Source organism: Branchiostoma floridae, chromosome 11, assembly GCF_000003815.2.
Source record: "Branchiostoma floridae strain S238N-H82 chromosome 11, Bfl_VNyyK, whole genome shotgun sequence".
NCBI lineage: Eukaryota > Metazoa > Chordata > Leptocardii > Amphioxiformes > Branchiostomatidae > Branchiostoma > Branchiostoma floridae.
This window is the reverse complement of record NC_049989.1, coordinates 2,842,606-2,865,850: the sequence shown is the minus strand read 5'-3', so window position 1 is coordinate 2,865,850 and position 23,245 is coordinate 2,842,606. Positions and strand designations below refer to the sequence as shown.

The 23,245-nt window shown below is 40.9% G+C and overlaps 3 protein-coding genes across 3 annotated transcripts in view; 1 reads left to right on the top strand and 2 right to left on the bottom strand.

The window, feature by feature from the left end:
* Window positions 1-4,415, bottom strand: part of LOC118426668 — a 30,946-nt gene extending 26,531 nt beyond the window's left edge. Inside the window, exons 1-7 of the transcript XR_004832441.1 lie at window positions 3,486-4,415; window positions 2,959-3,076; window positions 2,446-2,546; window positions 2,207-2,308; window positions 1,747-1,786; window positions 818-1,018; window positions 212-296 (exon numbers count right to left, since the gene is read on the bottom strand). The gene's annotated coding sequence lies outside the window, so the exon portion shown is untranslated. The remainder of the gene's footprint in view (window positions 1-211; window positions 297-817; window positions 1,019-1,746; window positions 1,787-2,206; window positions 2,309-2,445; window positions 2,547-2,958; window positions 3,077-3,485) is intronic.
* Window positions 4,416-4,596: 181 nt separating this feature from the next.
* Window positions 4,597-11,375, top strand: LOC118426671 (derlin-2-like). Its single transcript, XM_035836193.1, has 7 exons — window positions 4,597-4,828; window positions 5,735-5,800; window positions 6,178-6,251; window positions 6,605-6,698; window positions 7,206-7,401; window positions 8,252-8,342; window positions 8,780-11,375. Exons 1-7 carry the CDS (start codon window positions 4,736-4,738, stop codon window positions 8,937-8,939), a joined length of 774 nt encoding a protein of 257 aa, XP_035692086.1. The 5' UTR covers window positions 4,597-4,735; the 3' UTR covers window positions 8,940-11,375.
* A 435-nt stretch (window positions 11,376-11,810) lies between these two features.
* LOC118426667 (methionine--tRNA ligase, cytoplasmic-like) lies at window positions 11,811-22,109 on the bottom strand. The gene is made up of 16 exons (XM_035836188.1): window positions 21,821-22,109; window positions 21,176-21,285; window positions 19,725-19,841; window positions 19,013-19,216; window positions 18,438-18,527; window positions 17,808-17,919; window positions 17,402-17,476; window positions 16,838-17,008; window positions 16,393-16,488; window positions 15,904-16,021; window positions 15,144-15,277; window positions 14,492-14,571; window positions 13,818-13,949; window positions 13,285-13,389; window positions 12,939-13,122; window positions 11,811-12,462 (listed from the first exon to the last, which is right to left on the bottom strand). The coding sequence occupies exons 1-16, from the start codon at window positions 21,836-21,838 to the stop codon at window positions 12,382-12,384; spliced, it is 1,827 nt and encodes a 608-aa protein (XP_035692081.1). The 5' UTR covers window positions 21,839-22,109; the 3' UTR covers window positions 11,811-12,381.
* Between the last annotated feature and the right edge of the window lie 1,136 nt (window positions 22,110-23,245).

Genomic DNA, 23,245 nt, shown 5'->3' with positions numbered 1-23,245 from the left:
GGAAAAACGTTTTTTTGAAAAGTAAACACAATACCACACAGATGTTATCATGTATGTTTGCTTCTCAAAAGAGCGTTTGTCACAAGGTTGCGAATGTCGGACGAGGACAGGAGGATTCGGCCCCGGTGACAAATTTAAAGCACAAGGCAGCCGCGGTGATGGATTCCGAATTGGCTGTCGTGTTTTCTATGACGTCCTAAATAATACTCACCCCCTGTGTGGAGTGAGGTTGTTGAAGAGGAGCACACTGCCATACGTCATCTCACACGTCACCACGTCTTTGGTCAGGTCACACCCTGTGAGTACGACAAACTTCACTTTGCAATGAAACATTTCTTGCAGACTTATGTTTAATCAGGGCACCTGAATAAAGATCACATACCTCCGTGAAATATTTGTTTTTGTTAATTTCTTGCTAATTCTTTATTTGCATGTTTCTGCTGTCCTGCGAGCCAAGCCTGTGCTGCAGCACCAACTTTGGAGTCTGTTGGCCAAAGCAGCGTACCCATCCTGCAGGCCTTTTCCGCGACCCGGTCCAATCTTAGACCAGGGCCAGCGGTAACAAAGCTGCACAAACATCAAGACATGCAAACAAGCAGGAAACAACATCTCCGTTCTCACAGGGGTAATATAGTAGAAATTAGTCTCCTCCAGATTCTATGCCATAAAAGGAGTAGAAATGCCCCCATAAATGTGGCTGTTTTTACCAGAGGGGTTGGTCGGTTAACGCTGATCAAAAAGGGTTTGCTGGCCTATTAATAAACCACTAAACTATTCCACTATATCCTTTATACATCCCATGCTATGTCTAACATACCGAGAGTCTGTTCCATCTCTTCCTTGGCCATCTCTACGTACCACGTGCCGCCCGTACAGCACACGTGCGTGGCTAGAACACCCTTCCGGTGCCCGCCCCGCACCATCTGCATACACCCGTTCTGTACGGTAGCGTCCAGCAAGGGGATCCAGGCCGTGGGGATCAGCGTGCCCAACGCCTCTTCGTCAAAATAGGCGTTGTCTGTCAATGTGGTTGGAAGGAAGTTCATGGAAGGAAGATAATTATATGACCTAGCCTGAGTACCATCCTTCATAGTGACCGCTGGCTCAATACTTTCGCTTTCTACGGAGCTCTGCACAGTATCTGAACGAATATCTACATTAAAGAACCGCCAGGGATATGAGCAGGTCCAGACTCCGTGGTTAGCAAGCGAAAGTATTGAGCAAGTGCCACTACGCACGGAGGATGGTACTCATGCTAGTTCAGGTACTGACTTAAAATGAAACCATAGCAACGAAGATGGTATGGAGAGCCACCTCAGAGATCACAGGATACGAAGAGTCATATCATAATCACACCCAAGATATCAACAATGTTGATGATTATGATATGACCCTTCTTATCCTGTGATCTCAACAGCAACACGTTTAAGTGGCCGTCTGTCACCTTCCTCGGGGCAACACTGACTGGTACTACTTCGTACTGCAGCTAGGTGTCGCTGCTAACAATGCGGTCCCAAACATTAAGTATGTCATATGTACAAAGATTAATCTTGTCCAGCAGCGATAAACAAGGTCACAGTTAACTACGGCAGAGAAATGACAGATATAATAACAGCCGATAAGAAAGAAATTATAATTTGGTGAAGTGACTTGACAGGTGTTTTATATTCTAGATCTGGATATGCACTGCGCAACGATAACAATAAAAATGCGTTAGTGTGGTTGACTACAATTGAAAAGTTTTACCTTGATGCCATGGGACCTCAGTTTGTTCGTTGTATGGTGTCTGAGGAAACAAAATACAGACGTGAGAGGATAGAAATTTAGTTGGTAGACATAGCTTTGGTGGTCGCGCGTAGAATAATAGTCGTGTGGGCCCTCAATTAGCTCTCTTCGGAACTGCAGGGAGCGTTTCAGTTACAAACTTTGAAACAGGATAAGTCAAAAATGGATGAATGCAGATTCATGATCCTGAAGGTAACTTTGATGAAATCCTACAATTACATACATGTAATAATATGTTAATTGTGGAATTACGTCTTTGCATAATTAGTAAGGTAAATCTATAGTTCAAGTGTGCTACATGACAGGAACTTCATACTCTGTCAATATGTAACTTGCATTGATTTTCAAAATTTTGCTATTTTGCACCTTTCATTGTGCGTATACGCGGTCGTTTTCGGTATGTATGTATACATGTACTGACTTTGGTCCGGAGGTTCCAGACGGGGTTTCCTGCGACCTCAGGCCCGACCAGTTGTTCCATCACATTAAGAAGGCGTTCATTGGACCAAAGATCTCGGAAACCCTACAAGAGAGCCTTTGAATGTATCAAATAGCAGTAGTCTTGTAGCATAAAGGTGGAATTAACCGTTTCAAAGTTGTGAACATATGTCGAAGGTCATTGAATCCAGTGTATACAAAATTGAGGTATATAGTATATACCTTCGGCAGTTTCCCAGTCTTGTGTAAGATGACGGCAGTTCCGGGAAATTCTTTTTCGAGTAGTGTCAGTCGTTTAAACAAACCGGCATCTTTGTGCTTATCTGGAAAATAAGGATTTCATATTTGTCTCATAGTCATGCTGTATTTAGTTTTGGATTTAATTTGCGCAAATTCGAGCTACAGTTTACCTTCTTTACCTTCAATATTTTGGGGGGAAAGAGCATGCCAATACGAAGACAGAGCCGAGAAAGAGGCGTAACCTATATTTATTAGTAAAAGAATCAATACTAGATTTCATAATGTTGGACCAACCTTTGTTTGGTGCTTGCATATATTCGTCATACATTGTACCTGTTATAATTGTCGCGCAATAAAGTTTTTCTTCTTCTTCTATCAATTCACAGATCTATTCAACGATAACTTATAGGTAAATACTACATCCACCAAGCAGATATGGAGTGGTGTATGTACTGGGCGCATGGGCGTGCTCAGTGTTGTGCTTTATCAAATAACCTTTGATTTTGCCCGCTTTGAACAGCCGCTCGGCCAGGTCGTCCACAAGGCGCTCTATGTCATCCTGTACGGGCTGGAGTTCTTCTGGCTTCAAGAAGTCTTTCACTAGGACAAAACCCTACAAAACAATAGAAAAAATACTCGTGTACAACCACACATATTCAGACAAAATAACGGTTTTTACGTCGCTCTCTTCCGTAGACTTGTTGATCTAAGTACACCGCTCCCACCTACTTACACAAATACATGTACTGTAGTTCCAAAGTCCTCCGCGATAATAAGCAACCAGCAAACACAAATGAGTATCACTACGCCTACAAACATCTTACTTATACACCGAGCGTGTTTTATGTCGATCGTTTGGCAGGTCTTTACATGAAGTTCACGTTAAGAAGTTTAAGGGTGTTTCTTGTCACGGTTTTTAGTTTAGAGTATACCACAAAGACAAGAAAGGGTTGCATTTTACGGTTTCTGGGTTGACATGACAAACACAAATGACGCCTTACACCAGAAGTCAAAATACAGACCTCCTCGAAAAACTGTCGGAGTTGATCGTCGTTCAGTTGTCCAGGCTTCTTCACCTTCGGTTGCGGTGGCCGAGTGAGATAGACTTCGGGACAGCACATCGGAGGCGCCGATTTCTTCCGAGGAGGCTCCCCGTCCGACTCGGCTTCTTAGGCTTCTTCTTCTTCGGCGCCATAGTTCTGACTGAAAGCAGCACGTCGTCCGGTGCCCTGTGCCCTCTACTCTCCAAGCAGAGGTTGTTGGGGGTTGTGACCTTCTCACGTTTGTGCCTTTTTGTTCACCCTCCATAGCGATCTTGAGGAGAGCGGAAAAAAGGAAAAAAAAGCCACAATTCTCCTCTGCTTGGAGAGTATGGCCCTCAACAGGTTTACAAGACATACATACCATCTTACTAAGTAACTAGATTTTATAAAATGCCATGTTCATTCGCGATGCGGGGCAAACTTTGCGCATGATTGGATAAATACACCTTTAGTTGAGCAGTAATTAGACATTAGCTGTAGTTGTAACGATACAGAACATCTGACATCAACACGGAAATGCCACATGTCGCGTGTTCATGATGACTTCTGCATTTTCTGCTCCGACCGACAGGTGTCAGCAGGTGTCAGTTGGTTGCTAAGTAACCAGAACCAGGATGTGTACTTAGTAATCCCAGAGAATTGACTCTTATAATCTAGCCTTCAGACAAGCTTCTTGAAGTTTACATGGCCTCTCATCAAATTGGCAATATCATAGCCGTATTCAATTTTACACGTTTATCACGAACGTTTTTTACACACTTTTGTTCTAAACTACTAAGGAGCTTTGCTTTTTAATATCAAAGCTTCATGTTCCAAACAAACGCAGCTTCCAATTTTGTGTTTTGAAGTTTGGTGTCAGCCAATAACTTTGTTACATTACCGTAAGTTGCAGTTACTCCACTGTCCAATGCATTTCATAAATTGAAGAGAACGTGCAGTCAGTGCATTTTTGTTCACTTGGGTATCTTAGAACATTTCATACATTCCGCCAAACCGATCGCAAAGTTTCATACTTTCTTGCAAACTTTTCCTGTTCTTGCCTATCCACTGATGCTGATCAATCTTGGTCATGATCCATCCGAATCTGAGTCCTGTCCATCATTTGTTCTTTTTCAATCCACCCTTAACTGTTAAAGCTCATTTCAAAGTTTCCGCCAAACTGGAGTTTCATACTAAGGCTGACGTGGCGAGCCGGTGCCGCGGTGCATGCCGGATCCAAGAACCGCAAGATGGCGTACCAAACGTTTCAGCAGGAGTATCTTCAGATGCCCCTGATCACACGGGCTTACACAACAGCTTCCGTCCTCACAACCATCGCCGTGGTGAGTTCTCGTCTTCAGGAAAAAACTGTGAAATTTTGAGCAGCGTGTGTTGTACCCGACTGGAGAAATCCATGGATATTTCCACACCTTGCAAAGGGGGAGGGGGGGCTGTAGAAGTCCGGTTGTTTACTTCTTGTTGCAAGCGTTAAGGTCGCAGCCCACAGTATTACTCCGCGACCCCCGTGGTCTATTACGTAGGGGTAAGAAAGTAGTGCGGCCGAAATCTGGAAGCGCCTGTAAACACCGTAACGTGAAAGACAGCTGGGGATGAGCTTTGCTATATGGTAGTATAACAAGTCGACTTTCAGGTGGTATGTGTAAGATTTTGATGTTTGTCCATTTGGTGTATAAATGCGCGTGACCTTTACAGCTGCCTGCCCCTGTGAGTCGGCTGCAGTTCCGCATGACCCCGCATGACCCCATTTAAAAGAGGTCTTTACAAAAATTCAAAACGACAACTTTTTCTGTTTTTCAATTATTTTGGTAGCTTATACCCTCGACTTCAACATATTAGTTTGTCGTGTTTGAAAACTGCACCCTACTATGATTTTATCAGCGTCGATGTCAGTCACCTTGTGGTCCTTAACTATAGAAATCCCCATAGGCCGAAAACTGTGTTCTGCTACCTTAAATCAGTAATATTACACTATTACACATTTAAGAGGAGTACAGATTTGTTCAAATACAGTAGTATGTTGTCTTCAAAATGTCACAGAGTGACCTAACGTTACATCATTTTTTTTATATAGCGCATGTCTAAAGCTAAGTATTCATGAAGCTGAAGTACACGTCAACCCAACCGGAATTATGTAATTTAGGTTGCTGTGTGGGTCGGGAAGAAAAGTGGGGTGAAAAATTATGTCTACCACTGCAATGTATTGAAACAAAGGTATTCTTGAATTTCAGCAACTAGACATCATCACACCATTCCAGCTGTACTTCAATCCAGATCTCATACTCTACCAGTACCAGGTAAGTCAAATACAGTAATTCTCGAAATTTTCAAGATGATTTTATGTTTACTGTGTTTAGTGATTACTTCACCGCAAACTTTCAGTGATTACTTCACTGCAGACTCCAAACCACCGAAAACTTGAAATCATGACTCCATGCGTGAATATGTGTTTTTGTGGTACATGCATATGCTTGTTTCAACTGCAATTGTGAAAATATCCTTTACACTACTAGCATTACATAATGTAAATTCATTCCCAGTGAAAATAAATGACATTACAGTAAAGTTCAGCATAACAGGGAGGACTCTAGGAAAGGCCCTGCAGGAAATAAGATGCATCCCTAATTATTTTGGATCTAATTTAATTTTAAACATATTTTTCTTTCCTCTGTAGGTATGGCGGCTCGTCACAAACTTCCTCTTCTTTGGCACGATAGGATTCAACTTCTTATTTAATATGATATTCACGTATCCTTTCATCTGCAAATTTGTATTGTATGTGTCATGACGTATACATGAAGTTTATGTTTGAATGCTTTACTAATACTAGTACATTGTATATGAGCTCTATTCCTCCAGCTATGAACTGTGGATGATTTGTCTTGGACATAGGTATGAATGGCCTTCTCAGGAAGTTAGGTCAAAGGTTACCTTAAGAGCTGGTGGAAAATGTATGGAAATGCACAATAATGAATACAACAAGAAATTGAAAAACTGTAGATATTTCACAGGTAGATATGTGTGTATGAGATCTTTAATTTTTGTTTTTGAATGAGGTTTTCTATGTGAGTAGACCATGCTTCCTTAACCAGTAACCACAGATACCGGTACTGCCGGATGCTAGAGGAGGGATCGTTTCGGGGAAGAACAGCAGACTTTTTCTTCATGTTCCTGTTTGGAGGAACCCTAATGATGGTACCATTCTCCCCATTTCTTTATAGGCATTCATAGATTTTCATATGTGTATTGGTAGTAAATTTTCTTATACACATGTAACTTATTACTGGGTATTAAAAAAGACTCATATGCACTTGTCTTCATTACTATGTGTGAAACTTTCTGTTTGGTGTAGTATCCGACGTCCATCGGTGACCATCTTTCATGTAAACAACATTAACGGCCTCTGTTTTAGACCAAGTTTGGCTATAGAAGCTTGGTAAATTTGGCTATCAACTCTCCTGTACTTCGATCTTGTTCTTTTCCTGGACATGTCAGCCCTAAAACACTGCCTGCAGATATGATCTATTCATTTTCGAATCAGTCCAACATCCGGTCCACAGATTTTTTTCAGGTCTATTTTTTCTGGTCCGGTTTTTCAGGTCCGTTTTTTTCTTTTCCAAGAAGAAAAAAGTGTTTTGTATTGGTACATTGTACTGGTACACACCCCTAATCCTCACTATCTGTCCATGGAATGTTCCATAGATCTTTGCGTACTTTGTGAACCTGGTGTTCCTGGGCCAGGCCTTCACCATCATGCTGGTTTACGTGTGGAGCAGGAGGAACCCTTACGTCAGGATGAACTTCTTCGGCCTGCTCAACTTCCAGGCACCCTACCTGCCCTGGGTGCTGTTCGGCTTCTCTCTACTACTGGGCAACTCGGTGGTGGTCGACTTGTTAGGTAAGTACATTCTATTGTAAGGTTTGGAATTAGTTTTGGATGTTAGATCTTACACGAGGTGCAAGGACATGAAATCCCTGCATTACAGGAAACAACATGCTATGTTAAATCTTTAGTGAATGAGTGAGGGTGAGACCTGTCTGAAAGGTATTACTCTGTGGTGGTCGACTTGTTAGGTAAGTACATTCTTTATTAAGGTTTTGAATTAGTTTTGGATGTTATATGTAATACGTTAGATGAGCTGCAAAGACATCACACCCTTGCAAACAACATACTACATGTATCATAATGTTAAATATTTAGTGAATGAGTGACTTGAGACCTGTCTGAAAAAGTGTTCTTCTTCTCTTCTTCATGATACAGGACAAAGTGCCTCACTATTCCTTTGCACCTTTGGTAAAGGCCTACACAAAATAGAAATGATAGAAATCTGTTTATACAGCTGTAAGCCTGTAACTAATTTGATGATCCTCATATGATGCTTATGAAAACCAAATCTCCTTGCCAAGTTGATGCCTTGAATGAGGTCAAATGTACATAATTTGAATGGACACTGCACTCAAACTGTGTGAATACTGTAAATGCAGAAATGTTCACTATTTTTATGGTGGACACTTTACCACAAACTTAAAACCACCCTGAACTTTTTTCCATTATAGTATGAGACTACTGACTATGGCGCTACAGCAAACTTAGAACCCCTGCAAAATCTCCATGATCCTGCTATCGCAAAAGTAAATCCCCGCAAACTTGATGCATTTACAGTAAATCCTTTGATGTTCATCACAGATAGTGTGAAGTTGTGTTTTACAACATTTTTTTTAGCATGTTTCTCTGTCATGTTTCCTAGGAATTGCTGTGGGACACATTTACTACTTCCTTGAAGACGTCTTCCCTGAACAGCCGGGCGGTTTTAAGATACTCAAGACACCGGGGATTCTGTATGTATCATCCATAACCTCCAAGAAAGAGTAGAAGTAGAATTTTTTCATGTTGATACTGTACTTGTTACTACCCAAGATCTAATTATTGTATCTTCCTAAATGAAGGCAGTTTTTTTCCTAAATGAAAGCAATGTACAATCTCTTGTCAAGTTTACTATGCTATCATCAGTGTAGCACTTTAAAACATGATATCATACTACTTATTCTAGATTTACTAACAGTTACTAACATTTTTTTTTTGTATTATCAACATTGTCTCATGTAATTTACAGATGTATAAGTTTTGTGACATCAGTGATGATATTGTTTGGTACAAATATGTATTGAGTATTACAAAGAATATGTAGGAATGTACGTTGTAATTACTACAATCAGCAGCCAACAAAGTCCTGTGGTGATTTTTCTAACCTTCTCCATCCATCTGTAAAATTCAGGAAATGGATTTTCGATGCCCCCCCTGAGGACCCCAACTACGCCCCCCTCCCAGAGGAGGACAGGCCGGGGGGCTTCCGCTGGGGAGAGGGGGTCAGGGTTGGAGGGGGGGATGAGGCAGCGAATGAGGGGGAAGCACCTGAGGGCGAACAGCGCCAGTGACCAAAGGACAAGTGCAATGTGCTTACTAAGTGCTACATCAAGTTAGACTCTTTTGTTTTGTGACCAGCTATTTGCCCATTTATGGAAACAACTGCACATAAGCTGGTCAAAGTTGAAGACCCCTGAGAAATAAACAAAACACATCTGGGCATTGTTATATATGCAGACCTACCAATGGAGGTCATATATATCTTGAAATTCGAAAAGCATAGTCAAGATGAGAACTGTTTACCATTTAGGCTTAGGTCACATTTCCAAAGCGGGGCCTGGCCAGGCAGCTTTCGGGAGCGAAAATTATGATTTAAAATACACAAGATGTCAAAAGAAGATTGATGTGGTTTGTGTATATTACTAGGCATACATTTTAATTTTTCGTTTCTTCAAACATCCCATCTGGGCCCCGCTTTGGAAATGTGACCTAAGCCTTAGGGGGCCTTTACCTTTGACTTGTGCATGTGCAAATGGATCTGTGAAAGGGCTTGTGGTTAATGTGATTTAGCTTTTTGCAGATTAAAAAAAAAACTTAATAAAAAGCAACAGAAGATATAATTCAAAACAAAACAAAAGTCAGAGACTACAAGAATGCTTGGAACTACACTATGTGATACTGAGTAAACTATAATGATAACATTTCATTCAGTTTACAAGAACCTCCTATGTACATGTAAGTTTACAAAATTGTCTATTGGACAGGTACCCGATGTACTGCTTGATGAAGAAAATGTGTGGGTTGTTTCTATGCAGAATGACGTAAAATGCTCCACAGAAGTTTCAGAGATGCCCTGAATGTAAGGCGATAAAGATGATAAAAAAACCATTACCTTCTTACATTACAGAAAAGTTTTGGTTTTGCTCCATGACAAACGTTATTCACTGGGTGCCACATGTCTTGATGTTTGTATTCTGTTTTAATATGATAAATCTTAACATCAATTGTAAAATGATATTACATGCCATGCTTTTTTGTAGCTGCAATCAAAATAACCGCTTTTTCTGAGAAACCACATTTTTCAAGAATTCTATCACAAAAGTGAGTTAGAGTATAAGATGGTTAGTCTGCTTTTAAACCAATAATAGAGTGTTACATGTACAGAGAGTATATGCAGATTTGTTGCTCATGTAATATATTCATGCTATGTTGACCATCAGCAGCAGACATTTCTCACCATGTACTGTATCTATGTTAGTGTATGCATATTATGTATAGTTCCTTTGATTTAACCTAAGGCCATGTTGATTTGATAAATGTTTGGCCGTTTCCAAAAAAGAAAAAGTTTTCATCCATGTTAGTCCTACAAAGTAGCTGCAAATTGAGCAAATATATGCTAAGATTTTAAAACATATATATAGAAAAACATGTACAAGTCAAGCATTACTTCCAAGGTCAAAGAAGATGTGAAAGAACAAAAATGAAGATATCGTTCAGTATACCATACTTTGCGTATTTGGTCATCTGTTGAACCTTCCTGATCTGTTAGATTTCTTAATGAATGCAACTTTTTTTGGCCCAACTTTTTTATTCGCATGCTCACATTAGTTTTGTGGTCCACAAAGGATGTCATCCATATTATCAAATCAACATGGCCATATCCCTGCTGCCCAACTCCATAACCAATTCAAATTTGGTGCCAATGGCTTCAGCAGGAAATAGGTTAAATGGGTATGGGTAAATTGCTAAGATGTAGGGATTGAATATTCCACGGTGTTGGACCAAGAATTTCCTGTGGAAGATAGCATATGTTTACAAGCTGTTGCTTAGTGGAATGCTCAACGTATGTTTGGGCTTCAGTAAAAATGTCAGCTATGATCGTTTCAGTTTGTTTTCTGCACAGTTCAAAATTACTCACTTGTGGAACATGCCATTTGGTATTGGTGCATTGACACGTGTCCAATGCTTCAACTTTATTGTCATCTTTGTCTGTTTCTTTTAGCATGTTGATGTTACCTAAATGTTAGATTCAGTGCCATATTTGTGCTCACACACACAGTTGTCAGTATTGTTCTTGCTTACAATCTTCAGATATGCAAGGCTCTTTAAACTACTACTTACTGCTGCTGCCTTTATATGTTTTGTCCTATACAATACAATGACTGGTAACATATTTTTGGTGTTCTACCCGTAACCAATGGAATAACACATTGATGTAGGAAATCTCATAAGCCATGAGAAATACAGGCATTTTTGTGTGTTGTCACTGGCATCTATTTGTGGCCTCCTTTGCAGACCTTTTATTAGCATTGTTGTTTTAGATATCAGACGAGGGTCTCTAGGATTGCTAGGAAAGATCAGTTTTGTATGCCCACAAGTCAGTGCTACTCTCAAAACAAATGCCAGTACTCCTAGGAGTCTAATATATGTGTTGGTCCACAGGATCTTTATATAGGTGGCTTGTTGGGATACATAAAATCTACTTAAAATAAAGATGGGAAAGTCTACTTGTCTTGTATGATGTGATTTCAGGGTACTTTGATAGATATACATGTATGTATCAGTGTTATAATGTGGTAAGGCAACATTTTGTGTCATAGCTATACAATGATAATCTCCAAGCAGATCTGGTAGCCATACGCACTCCTAGGCCGGCTTCACTCCTCTGCCAGCTTTTGAAATTACTTTATGCGACTGTAGGATCTGCTCTGAGATAGATTCAATGATGATACAGGTAAACCTGCTTAAATACAAATTATTTTCTTGAAAGGAACAAACTAACAATCGTATCTCATTCCAGCCAATGGAAGTACTCACATTTTTTTGTATGGCATTGGTTTTAGGATGTTTTTTTATACAATATACGACTCTCCCATGATACAGTATCATGTCCTTTTGTGTGTGAAGAAAGCAAGACAAGGTATAAAGGAAAAGAATGCTGATCACAGTTTCTTAATCTTGGTTTAATTTTAAGTAGCTTCAGTGGCAAAGCACATATCCATTACCATATATTTTGATTATTTGTAGACATCAGTAATACATCAATAGTGACTGGTGGAGGATGACTAAAAATTTTACATAGCAATGAAAACACCTTTCGTCTGAGGAACAGTATTCATGCAATTCTTCATAAGCACAAAATGCAATTGTCTCTATCTTTACTGATAATGTTTTGCAAGGATTACAGTGAAATTTTACTGTGAGTCAATCACATGACATATACCATACAATGTGGCATGTAATTGGATAATGTTACATTAATTTGTTTATATGATTGTTTACCTGCTGCAAATGGTTTAGTTTGATAGCCTAGCTTACGTTGCCTGGCCTATCATCAAATCTTATAGCTGAGTCTTTTGCTTACTTAATTTGTGAACATCTGTTGGAAATGACAGCTGTTTGCATTTATGAAAGCATCTGGTTCAAGACATTCGTATAGGGAGTCGAACGTGTCTCCTATGTAGATGTGATATCTTTCTTGTGGTGCAGTATTGCCTGTGCGGTTGTGTTAGCTCATTCCTTCTGTCGACCAGCAAACTTGTTCTTCAAGTCTTGGACCACTGCTGCTTCCAGCTTCTCAAACAGAGGCTTGGGCTGTGGTGTGGGAAAAAGAAAGAGGTTCACTCCACTTGGATAGTCAGCTAGATAGCACAATATCCCCCACCCCACCAGAGAACAGTCTGCCTTGGGGTATGCTCTTACTCTAGGTCTTTAATTTCTTAAGCCCTTGTTACACGAAGCCAACCATGGCCTCCCAACCTTCTCCAGACCATGGTAGGGAACTAGTGACAAGCAAGGTCATCTGTGGTTGGGAGTTGGTCATCGAGATGTCTTCTATATTCTTTTCAAATTTTTGCTAGTCAATGTCACCCATCATCTTTAAAAATCAAAGTTGGAAAAGTGATATTCTGCTGCTTAAAGAGAAGCAAACTGAAGCTAGAACGGGATGAATTCCAGGCTACTACCAACAAAGTCATGGCATGGGAAGATCCTGGATGTGTTATGGGATGAAAATTGTCAGGGCAGGGTTGTTTAGCAGATGGTACAAAAGATTTTCAAATCAGACTTACCTGTCCAATCTTGTGCCCAGGCGCCAGATGACACACCAGTCTGTCCCCCACAACGTTCACGTCTACAGGTGCAGCCAGCTGTGCCTGTATCTGTGTGCTGATGTCAGGCATGTACGGGTGGAGCAGGACTGACAGTACACACGCTATGTTGGCACACAGACCCACCACTGTACCCGCCCGGGCTCTGAAACACAGCAAAACACAAGGTTGTTAATTTTGCAATTTTTGTCATTTTCAAACTGAAATCAGCTGTAATTTCAGTCTACCTTTACTTTTCTGTACATGTCCACTTGTATTGCACCAGTGATTCTGTTAAAACTAAAATTGGGGTCAATTTTTATCGTACCTTTCCTGTTCTGTGCCCTTGAGCAGCACCCATGGTTTGCTTGCCTGGATGTACTGGTTCCCCAGCCGGGAGATGTTCAGTATGGTCGTCAGACCTTCACGCAGTCTGCAGAGGGAGGGGAGGAAACATTGTGCTTGTCTGAGAGTTAGCCTTTGTCACATAACTTAAGTGGTGAACCATCATATAGCACAAACATGGGTCCTGCACCTGTATCTATGTAGTAAATATTATGTATATAAGTATATGCCCATACCATTAGATCATTGCTTTGCTATTTGCTTTCAGATTGTTGGTTTTTAAGAAGTCGAGACAAGTCACCATGTCAGTGGCAAACTAAGCCAGAAATGTAGTATGATATTTGCTTCTCCAATTGCAAATTTGGTATCTTCTGAATCCACCATACTGCACTTTCAACTTTTGAAATCTGTGGCTACAGATGATAGTGTGTAACACAATTCTACCCAAAAAGGATGTGTTCACCTATATGTTTCCTTTGTACTCTATATCAAGAGAAGACTCAGGTGCCAGCCTACCTGACCCTCTCCATGTTGAAGTTGTACATCTGGAGTTCCCTGTTCACCTGAGCCAGCATCTCCGTGTCAGACTCATCGAGGTCCATGGTGGGGATGGTGCTGTGGAAGTTGTTCACCACAAAGGTCAGGGCCCTGGACATGGAATGGACATGTGAGTAGTTTCATTAAGGTTGGTAAGTCACTGAACATCAAAGATCTTTGAACACAACCAAGCTGACATGTCAATGACCGTCAGTCACCTTCCTCAGGGCAATTGTAGTTGGTTCTATTTCACACCGCAGCTAGGTGTCGCTGCTGAATAAACAGATGTAGTCCCAAACATAAGTGTTGATAATGTACATCATTGGACAATTGCTTGAAAAACCTTAAGCTTTGATATCCTGATAACCTGAGTGAGTCCTAACAACTTTCATCTGTCTTTCATCTTTGGCTTTGTTGGTAACTTCTCTTAATAATGCAACTGGGTTTGTTTGAGGATTCAGCACCAACCTCTTCATTACGTATTATCTAAATACTATTATCTTAGAATGTTGATTGTATTTATACTTCCACGGCTTTGATACATATTATAATTGTGGCGACCACTTATCATCACGAGCATATATGTGGGTTTCTTGCAATCATAATCATGGTTGCCAGGGGGCATTGTTGTACAGAGAATCTGCGCTTCCCACCTGTAGATGAAGTTGCCCAGGTTGTTGAGGAGTTCAGAGTTGTGCTTCACCATCAGATCCTCCCAGCTGAAGGTGGTGTCCTGAAGGGGAAAGAAAAAAATTGATAGATAATAGAGAGTCGTTTTCACTCTGTCTTCACTCTCAAGCTTTACCTTTAAAATGCATTCTGTGATTTTATTTAACTTCATTTTATTTGTTACATACTGTCTGATTTTTTTTCACTACTCATGGCCAACTTGAGAGGCAAAACTGTGATATCCTTAGCACCCATCTGGGAAAATTAAAGCAACTATCATAAACAAATCAATGAACCTTTAATCAAAACTGCCGAGACACTTAGCATTCTAAGGACCAATAAAATCTGGTCTTTGAGGACAGGACTTGCAATGCTTTTGTTAATGAGAAAAATCATCCAAGGGACCACCAAAATGTGGTCAGGTGTTTTTTTATAGAGGTGGTCACTCATACAGGCTTGGCTGTGTCTAGGTTTTAATCACATCCTGGTTCTCAGGGCAGACATACAGCAGGTAGAAGCGCCAGATGTCTAAAAGACTGCCAAATATGGTCATATTGGCCAGGTGGTCCCTAATAATATATGTAGAAGTAGTCAATTGTACAGGTTTGACTGTAGAATCTATTTAAGAAGGCAGACCTGGTTCTCAGGGCGGACATAGAGCAGGTAGAAGCGCCAGATGTCTGCTGGGATGGACGTGTCCTTGGCGTCGTCACCAAACACGCCGATCCCGCGGCTCTTAGAGAACTTACCGTCCTCGTAGTTGAGAAACTCTGAAAGGGCAATGATGGTGAACGAGTTAGAAACAGAGATGGGTGCTGTCCGATTCACTGTTTGGTACGGTAAGGACTTTTCTAAACAATGGTGATGTAGGTTAGACAACCAGGAAGTATGATATGCCAAAAAAGAGTTCCTCAAGCAACTGAAAATCATATCCAGTTGCTTTAAATCATATCCAATTACTTGAAATCATATCCAGTTGCTTGAGTAACTGCTTTTTTGGTGATGAATGTCAGATGATAAACCTTGGTCTAGCCTTGGTGCTGAATAGGTTGTTAAATGGATCCTGCGACGTTTGAATGTTAAATTGTGCTTTGATCTTGGTTAATGTTTAGAGGCAATTCAACCAAGTCAGACAGCTATCCTGCTATACAACTCTGACTACCCTAACCATGAAAAGAATATGGACAATTTATAAACTACAGAAAACATATGTTCTTTTCCAATGACATCTTTTTTCAATTCAATGTCCTAGGCCAAAAATCCTTTTGTCATTAGATCAATGTTTATTGCACACTTGAGTGTTCTACTTGTTATTCGCTGTTGCCTTTTTATTGATGATTCAAGAATAATGTTAATTGATTTAAGAGAAAGACTCTGTGACAGAAGTTAACATTACCAGTAGCCTGGAGATGGTTGACCAGTGTGTAGTTGTCCTCGGCACCCAGCAGTGAGCAGGGGAACACCACACTGTGGAAGGGTACGTTATCCTTGGCCATGAAGTTGTACAGGGTTACCTGAAAAGACAATGCAATATGTTTAAATGTTTAATCACAAATCAATATGTGCTTTTCAAGACTTTATATTACAACAGTGCAGTCATTGGTTACTTAGTCTAAAATCATGCCACATTGTGATATTTACAGTCAATACAGTCTAAAAGTAATGTTAACATTACGTTGCTGTTCTGAAATATTCCAAATCAAATGTTTTTCTTGGGAGACACTACACTAAACTTGTGCACGAACGTGTCAACAGTCAGTTTTTGTACCTTCTTTCTGAATTCCACACAATTGGAGAAATTCTACTTTATGTAGCACCAATATTCGCAGAATAATGATAACCTAGATGACTATCTAAACAAATAACCGATATCTTTTTCCTGTACCTCATCGGGATTTTTCCACCACTTCTCCCATTGGTCGGTGTAGTTTGCCGTGATGGACAGGTAGCCAATCGGAGCGTCGAACCAGACATAGAACACCTCGGGGACAGAAGAACATGTTGGTAGAGTTAGGAAACAAGCGTATCGTTAAACAGTACCATTTTCCAGCCTGGGCAGATGTTCCGTATCCATATAGTGTGATTTCTAAAGGTCGTATCTCACTGCACTTGGGGCACCGGTTCGTTCACTGTGGCACTATTGTGATATTGTCGCCGATTTGTTTTTATAATTTAAATGTTGCGTAATATGTAACGTTAAGTATGACTAAGAAGACAACAAGATACACAAAACTCGTTCTTTATCTCTAAAATTCGTTGAGTAATCTTTCAAACTCCACAGTGCCTCACCAGTGCCCCAAGTGCAGTGAGATACAATGATCATAACATACCTTCTCAGTGAAGCCCTTCAAGGGTACCGGGGTGCCCCACTGGAGATCTCGCGTGATACAGCGGGGTTTCAGGCCGTCGCGCAGCCAAGTTCGGGTGATGACTCGGGCGTTGGACGACCAGGAGTCGCTGGGAAGAATCTCCTCCAGCCAGCCGCTCAGCTTAGGCTCGATCTGTGAGGATGCAACGTTATGTCTGTTGGTGGTTACCAATCTAACTTCGGTGCATATTCAATTCTATGATGAGGCACTCCTTGAGTGCTGAAGGTTAATTAAATGCATAATGTTTGTATCTTTATGTCTACTTTAGTTACAGAAGAGAAAAATGTTGTTTTTTCTCTCAGTTTTTTTCTTTCTCATCTTCCCTTCTAAACAAATCATTTCAATGATCTGAACCAGATTGGCTGTCACCATGGTTACTGGTAAAGTAGCAGATAACCTGTGGTGTTTTATTAGATAATGTAGCAAGTGGCAGGACAGAGCTGGAAGGGATGGTCACCATTTATATAGACCATACGAAGGTAAATACTGCCGTTCTAGTTTCTAATTTCAGAAAACCCCTGTTACCTGCGGCAGGTTGAGGAACAGATGGGTTGATGTCTTCACCACAGGAGAGGCGCTGCAAACCTTGCATCTCGGTTTCTGTCAGGAGAAAGGAAAAGACATCAACCGCCAGAGGTCGAAAAGCTCAAGTATCAGAAATTAGAATTTTAATGACTTTGATGTAATCTATCGTATTTTCACTGACTCTAAGTAGTCTTACGCACCTTTACCCTCATGACTTCACTGAAAAGCGGTATGCAAACAGATTTTAGCTTCTCATGAACAAACAAAATTATTTTTTTAAATCATAATTCAAATTCCATTATTATAATCGATTTTATACTATTTATGGGTTACCTCACAATTGTCTATTTGTTAATGCAGTGTGCACTGACTAGTGACAATTCATATATACATGTACATGTCCTACCTTGAGCTCAGTGGCGACAATGAGTTTGCCGCACTTGTCACACTGATCGCCGCGGGCGTCCTCGTAGTTACAGAGGGGACAGGTTCCCTCCACAAAACGGTCTGCCAGAAACCTACAATACATACGGCAATACGATACATCATCTACAAGGACTAACGGTAAGAGATCACTGCCTTTAGATCACTAAACCATCACGGAAAACCTGTTGAAAATTTGATACCAATTCTTTTTTGCAGTGTCTACTCTTGATGCAGTAATTACACAGTCACACTACAGTAGCGAGGTATGGCGTATGCTTTATTTTACAGCACAATTTGCTGTAATTGACCATCTGCCCAATATTTGATGATGAACAGTTGGTAATGATTATTACAGTAATGATGACACTTCAGATATTGTTTTCACATTGTTTGAATCTCTCATGTTACTTGGAATTAGCCCACGGGCAAGAATTTGCAATTAACTTTACTGATGACAAAAATAACTTTATCATATCAATCATAACATTCATAACTTCAATAACTAAAATCAATCATTAGTAGATTTTCGTGTATAGGTCTAGATGGTTACTGTATACAGGTACTGAGTAATTGTCCACCATTGAAGTGGGTAGAGTTGTGAGGGTCTTACCTGTCACACTTCTCACACAGCAGCTGGTCCACGGTGTCGGTCAGCAGGTGGTCACGCTGATGCAGACGCCAGAAGATGTCCTGGGCAATCCTGGTTACACGGCCAAAGTAGTACTTTGAATAACAAAGTTCTATGGAAAGAGTTTCGTTGACCGTCTGTCACCTTACTCGGGGCAATACATGTATTAACTTGCTCTACTTCACACTGCAGCTAGGTGTCGCTGCTGCAGTGAAGAATGCGGTCCAATACGAGTTTCCCCCTAATGGGTTCATGACTCGAGTAGATCTGTTAATCAACCTCCAACGGGTATATTTCATTTGCAGGTAGCTTTATAACGAAGAATCATTTTTTGGTGAAAATGATCAAGCTGAGGAAATTATGCTATTATGTTTATCGCGAGAATTTCGCAGTTTTGAAACAGTTAAATTTGCATTATAGACAATAGTTTCTCCCTGTAATCAAATTAAGTACAGCAATGTATATGAATCCCGTGATTGATAGTCCTATCCTAAACGATAACTTGCCCATTTCTTAGTCTTTAGACTTGATCACATAACAAGATGATCATGACTTACTCTGTTTGCTGGGGAGTCGTCGTCCTGCCGAAGAAGTCGAAGTCGATGTTGAACCAGCGGTAGATGTCTGCGTGAAGAGCGTGGTACTTGTCGCAGATCTGCTGCGGGGTGAGTCCCTCCTCCAGCGCGCGGGTCTCCGTGGCCGTGCCGTACTCGTCAGTGCCGCAGATGTACAGCGCGTTCCATCCGCGCAGACGGCAGTACCTAGAAAAGAAATAAAGTGATCTCGATCCAGTTTTAGCTCACTGAAGAGCTAGCAACGGTACGGCAACCAACTAGAATTATTTCATTTTTCGAAACTTTTTTAGGTCTCTGTAAAGCTATATCGCGTCCAAGGAATACTAGAGTGCCGTACTCGTCAGTGCCGCAGATGTACAGGGCGTTCCAACCGCGCAGACGGCAGTACCTGCAAACGGTACGCGGTTATCATAAACCACCAGGAATTATTTCGTTTTTTCGAAACTTTTTTAGGTCTCGGTGGCCGTGCCGTACTCGTCAGTTAGCAGCATAAGCGATTCTACGCCATTTGAAAGCGAAAGCGTAGAAAGAGAGTCTCAAACCCATGGCAGACTTGTAAATTATTCAAGGTCCATCATCACCTCCTACGTACATCTGCGGTTCTGTGAACCCCCTTGCACACCCCCAGCACGTATAGGTAACACTCGCTTGATGCTCTCTCAGACATGTCGTGACGTCGACGCCGTGAACTCACCTTGAGAAGACGTCGGCGCTCAGCACGCAGCCGATGATGTTCCCCAGGTGAGGCACGTTGTTGACGTACGGCAGGGCGCTCGTGATCAGGACGTTCTTCTCACCTGGCTTGGGTAGACTGTATGTGCGAGGGGGAAATTTGGTCTTCAGCGTGTCAACAACAAAATTCCCTCCCACAAATATATACAACATACTGATACTTCATTCCTGTACTTCACCTGAGACGGAAAAAGATCTGGATTATACTGTGTACTGATGGAATAAGCGATTTCACAATGAAACGGTAACATCATATGTTGTTTTCATCTGTCATTTCCAAGCTGTAATTACTTATCCTATAGCCATTGTAACCGTGTACGTTGGCGAACAGAATCACTATACCGAACTTGGACTCTTGCCCAGTCTTGCTGTATTTCAACTGAGACGGGAAAAACACCTTTGTACACAATGTTTTGATGGAATCCAGCGATTATCACAATTAACGAAACGGTAACATCATATGTTGTTTTCATTTTCAAGCCGCAATTACTTATTCTATAGCCATTGTAACCGTGTACGTTGACGAACAGAATCACTATACCGAACTTGGACTCTTGCCCAGTCTTGCTGTATTTCAACTGAGACGGGAAAAACAAATTTTTATACAATGTTTTGATGGAATTAAGCGATTATCACAACGAAACGGTAACATCATACATTGTATGTTGTTTTCATCTGTCATTTTCAGGCCGTAATTACTTATTCTGTAGCCATTGTAACAGTATACATGTACGTCGGCGAACTCGAATCAGACTTGGAACATTGCCCAGTCTATAGCCATTCAATACTCGTACTGCGCTGCATACAAATGTGTTCCGTCAGTTGTTGATGTTAAGCATGGCGCAGTCTAGACCAGCCCCACCGAAACTGAAAGTTGGAATCTCGGCAATAAACGAACCATACCACACGTTAAATGATAATGTGACAAGTCTTCGTGGTACTCTCGTTTATCTCTCTCTCTCTCTCTCTCTCTCCCTCTCTCTGTCCTCTCTCTCCAAGAGGTTTCTTTTGAAATGATAAATCCAGAAATTGCGCGTGGACAGGAAGTCACAGCAAAAGCTATCATATAATGTCAGTGTACATTGACAATGCCGTTAAATTTTGGTTAACCCCTTATAAATACACCGCGGATGTACTACAACGAATGATACGTTTACAATTAATATTGTTCGATGTTTTAGATACTAAGTATTGCCAACATTTGAGTCTTTCATTCGTGATGAAATGGGAATTGTTATCGGTCGATCCAGACCACGACGTAGCGGGCACGTTCACACATTGTCAAGGGGTATTGGTACCGATGGCAATATAATTGCAACCTCTCACCAATTTCGACTCTAAAATTTTCTGCGCTTTGTGTCATTCATTCAACCTTTGTAGTATGGTTTACCATTTATAAAACGGAGGGCTTACATGGGGTGTTTCCGTATCACCGGTTTGGGGCACGCGCTCTTCCCGTCGGTGAAGAAGGACAGCGCCTCCGCTCTCTCCCCTGGTGTCATCGGACCCCCTCCCGGAGTGGCCTAGGGCGGAGATAGAATATAATTGATTCTACTAGACCGTGATCGCGCTGCGATCTCGCTGCGACCTGAATTGGTAACACTTTATGGCATAATTGGAATAACAGAAAAATGTAGATGACTCAAAAGACAACGAAATAAGCTAAGCGTGAAAACATTCGTGAAATTCGTTGATCGATCGGTTGAATTTTAGGTCCAATTGCGGTCGCAGCGAGATCGCCGCCCTAATGTATGGGCTACATGTATTGTCAGATACTAAAGGCTGCGCATTTGGCTGATGCAACTCCACTCAAAGCTGTAGCCTACCGCTTATCCGAGTATGACGGGCGCTTGTACAGAATCTCGCGGTTAGCGCCAAAAGGAGCTATTTTAAATTTTGAATGAATTCTTTTTGCGGCTTCAAAAGAAGTTTTACAATTTTATAATTACGACTGCATGTTCATATAACGAAAAAAAGGCTGCTACTCAAACGGCATATGTTACGGGCGCATTTTGCGGAACAAAATTTAAACAAAAAACAGGTGCTAGAAGAAAGTACCTGTCCAATGTCAGCCATGGTGAATCCTTGATTTCTGTACCAGTGCGGCCGTCTGTTTCGTCTTCAGTACTGCAGGATATCTGTAATGCTATGGTAGGAGTCTCCGCAGTAGCTGTGATGGAGAACGGTTCGGGTCGTTCATACCCGTTACTGATAGACTCCGCCCATTTTAAGTAAGCGTACTGCTATTGGCTGAAGGAGAATCTTATTATACAGTTTCGATAGAAAAATCTAGAGAATGACTCATATTGGGGCTTTCTTTCAGTTTCTATCTCGTGATGGAAACTACGTCACCCTAGTTTCGGTGGTGCAATATAGAACATGTCACGAAACTTTCCCTTTTTTAAAGAGTTTTTAGAGCAAAAAGTGATAAATTCATCTTACCACCATTTCACGACCAAGCCTATCCGGATAATCGTCGGCGCTCGGGTGTCTTGTCTCTTTTTTGGTCAAATTGTCCCTCTTTTGATTCGCTAAATTTGAACTTGAAAACACTTCTATTGTTCTGGGCGTATAGATGCTATCACTTTTTTCCTGTGTATTTTTTTCTATTCGCTAATTTTGAACTTGAAAACACTTTTATTGTTCTAAGCGTGTACATCCATTTACCTTAAGTTTTCTCCTGCATGTTTTTTTTTTCTATTCGCTAAATTTGAACTTTTATTGTTCTGAGCGTATAGATGCTTTCACCTTTTCCTGGGTGTTTCTGAGAAGGTCCGTGAGTTGACACTTGATCACGGGTTCGATACAGGTTCTAACTTGCCCTTGACAAAGTTCTTTGTCATTGTCACCAGGTCATTGACATAAACTGTAGAAGATATGGACCGTGAAGAAAATGGGTGGGTGGGTGGAGGTTTTGTGCGTGCGTGTGAGTTACTATTGTTTTTATTCAGCCATGGCAACAGTTCATTTCATTTTTATCGTTTAATTTTTCTTTTTTTTCAATGCCAATATCCCGAATAGACCCTTTTCCAAGTGCCTCCCGATGTAATTTCTCCAAACTCCCTATCAGACTCCTTATATGTTCATCATCCGTCAGTGATGACTTTCGTCAGTTTTGGCAGGTTGGTTTCGATGATGTCATTGGAATTTCACTGAAATTCAAGTCCCTTAACAAGGGATCTAAATTTTCAATAAGATCCTTAAGACAGAGAGTAAGAATTGCTACACATTCGTTATTCGTTCAAATTTAACTTCGTACATACATGTATTGGAAATGTACAATTCAAAATTGCAAGTCACTGTTAAAACATACGAAAGTGAAAGGATGCAGTTGGGACTTGTTTTCTCAATAGTCGACTGCGTTGTCATCGAACCATTGGTCCAAACTGGCGCACGCGCGCATATATAATGTGAATATCATCAAAACATTTTGTGAGCAATATGAGGTTAAAGTATGGTCTAGGACATGGTTTCTCAGTAGTC

Excerpts from the sequence above, each read along its gene's own strand:
- LOC118426667 (XM_035836188.1), bottom strand. Across the intron at positions 17,009-17,401 it reads TGTTCCTCAACCTGCCGCAG|ATCGAGCCTAAGCTGAGCGG; the intron begins GTAACAGGGGTT and ends GCATCCTCACAG. Across the intron at positions 12,463-12,938 it reads CTGGGCACAAGATTGGACAG|CCCAAGCCTCTGTTTGAGAA; the intron begins GTAAGTCTGATT and ends CCCACACCACAG.
- LOC118426671 (XM_035836193.1), top strand. The coding sequence starts at position 4,736 with ATGGCGTACCAAACGTTTCAGCAGGAGTATCTTCAGATGCCCCTGATC. Across the intron at positions 4,829-5,734 it reads TCCTCACAACCATCGCCGTG|CAACTAGACATCATCACACC; the intron begins GTGAGTTCTCGT and ends CTTGAATTTCAG. Across the intron at positions 5,801-6,177 it reads TCATACTCTACCAGTACCAG|GTATGGCGGCTCGTCACAAA; the intron begins GTAAGTCAAATA and ends TTTCCTCTGTAG.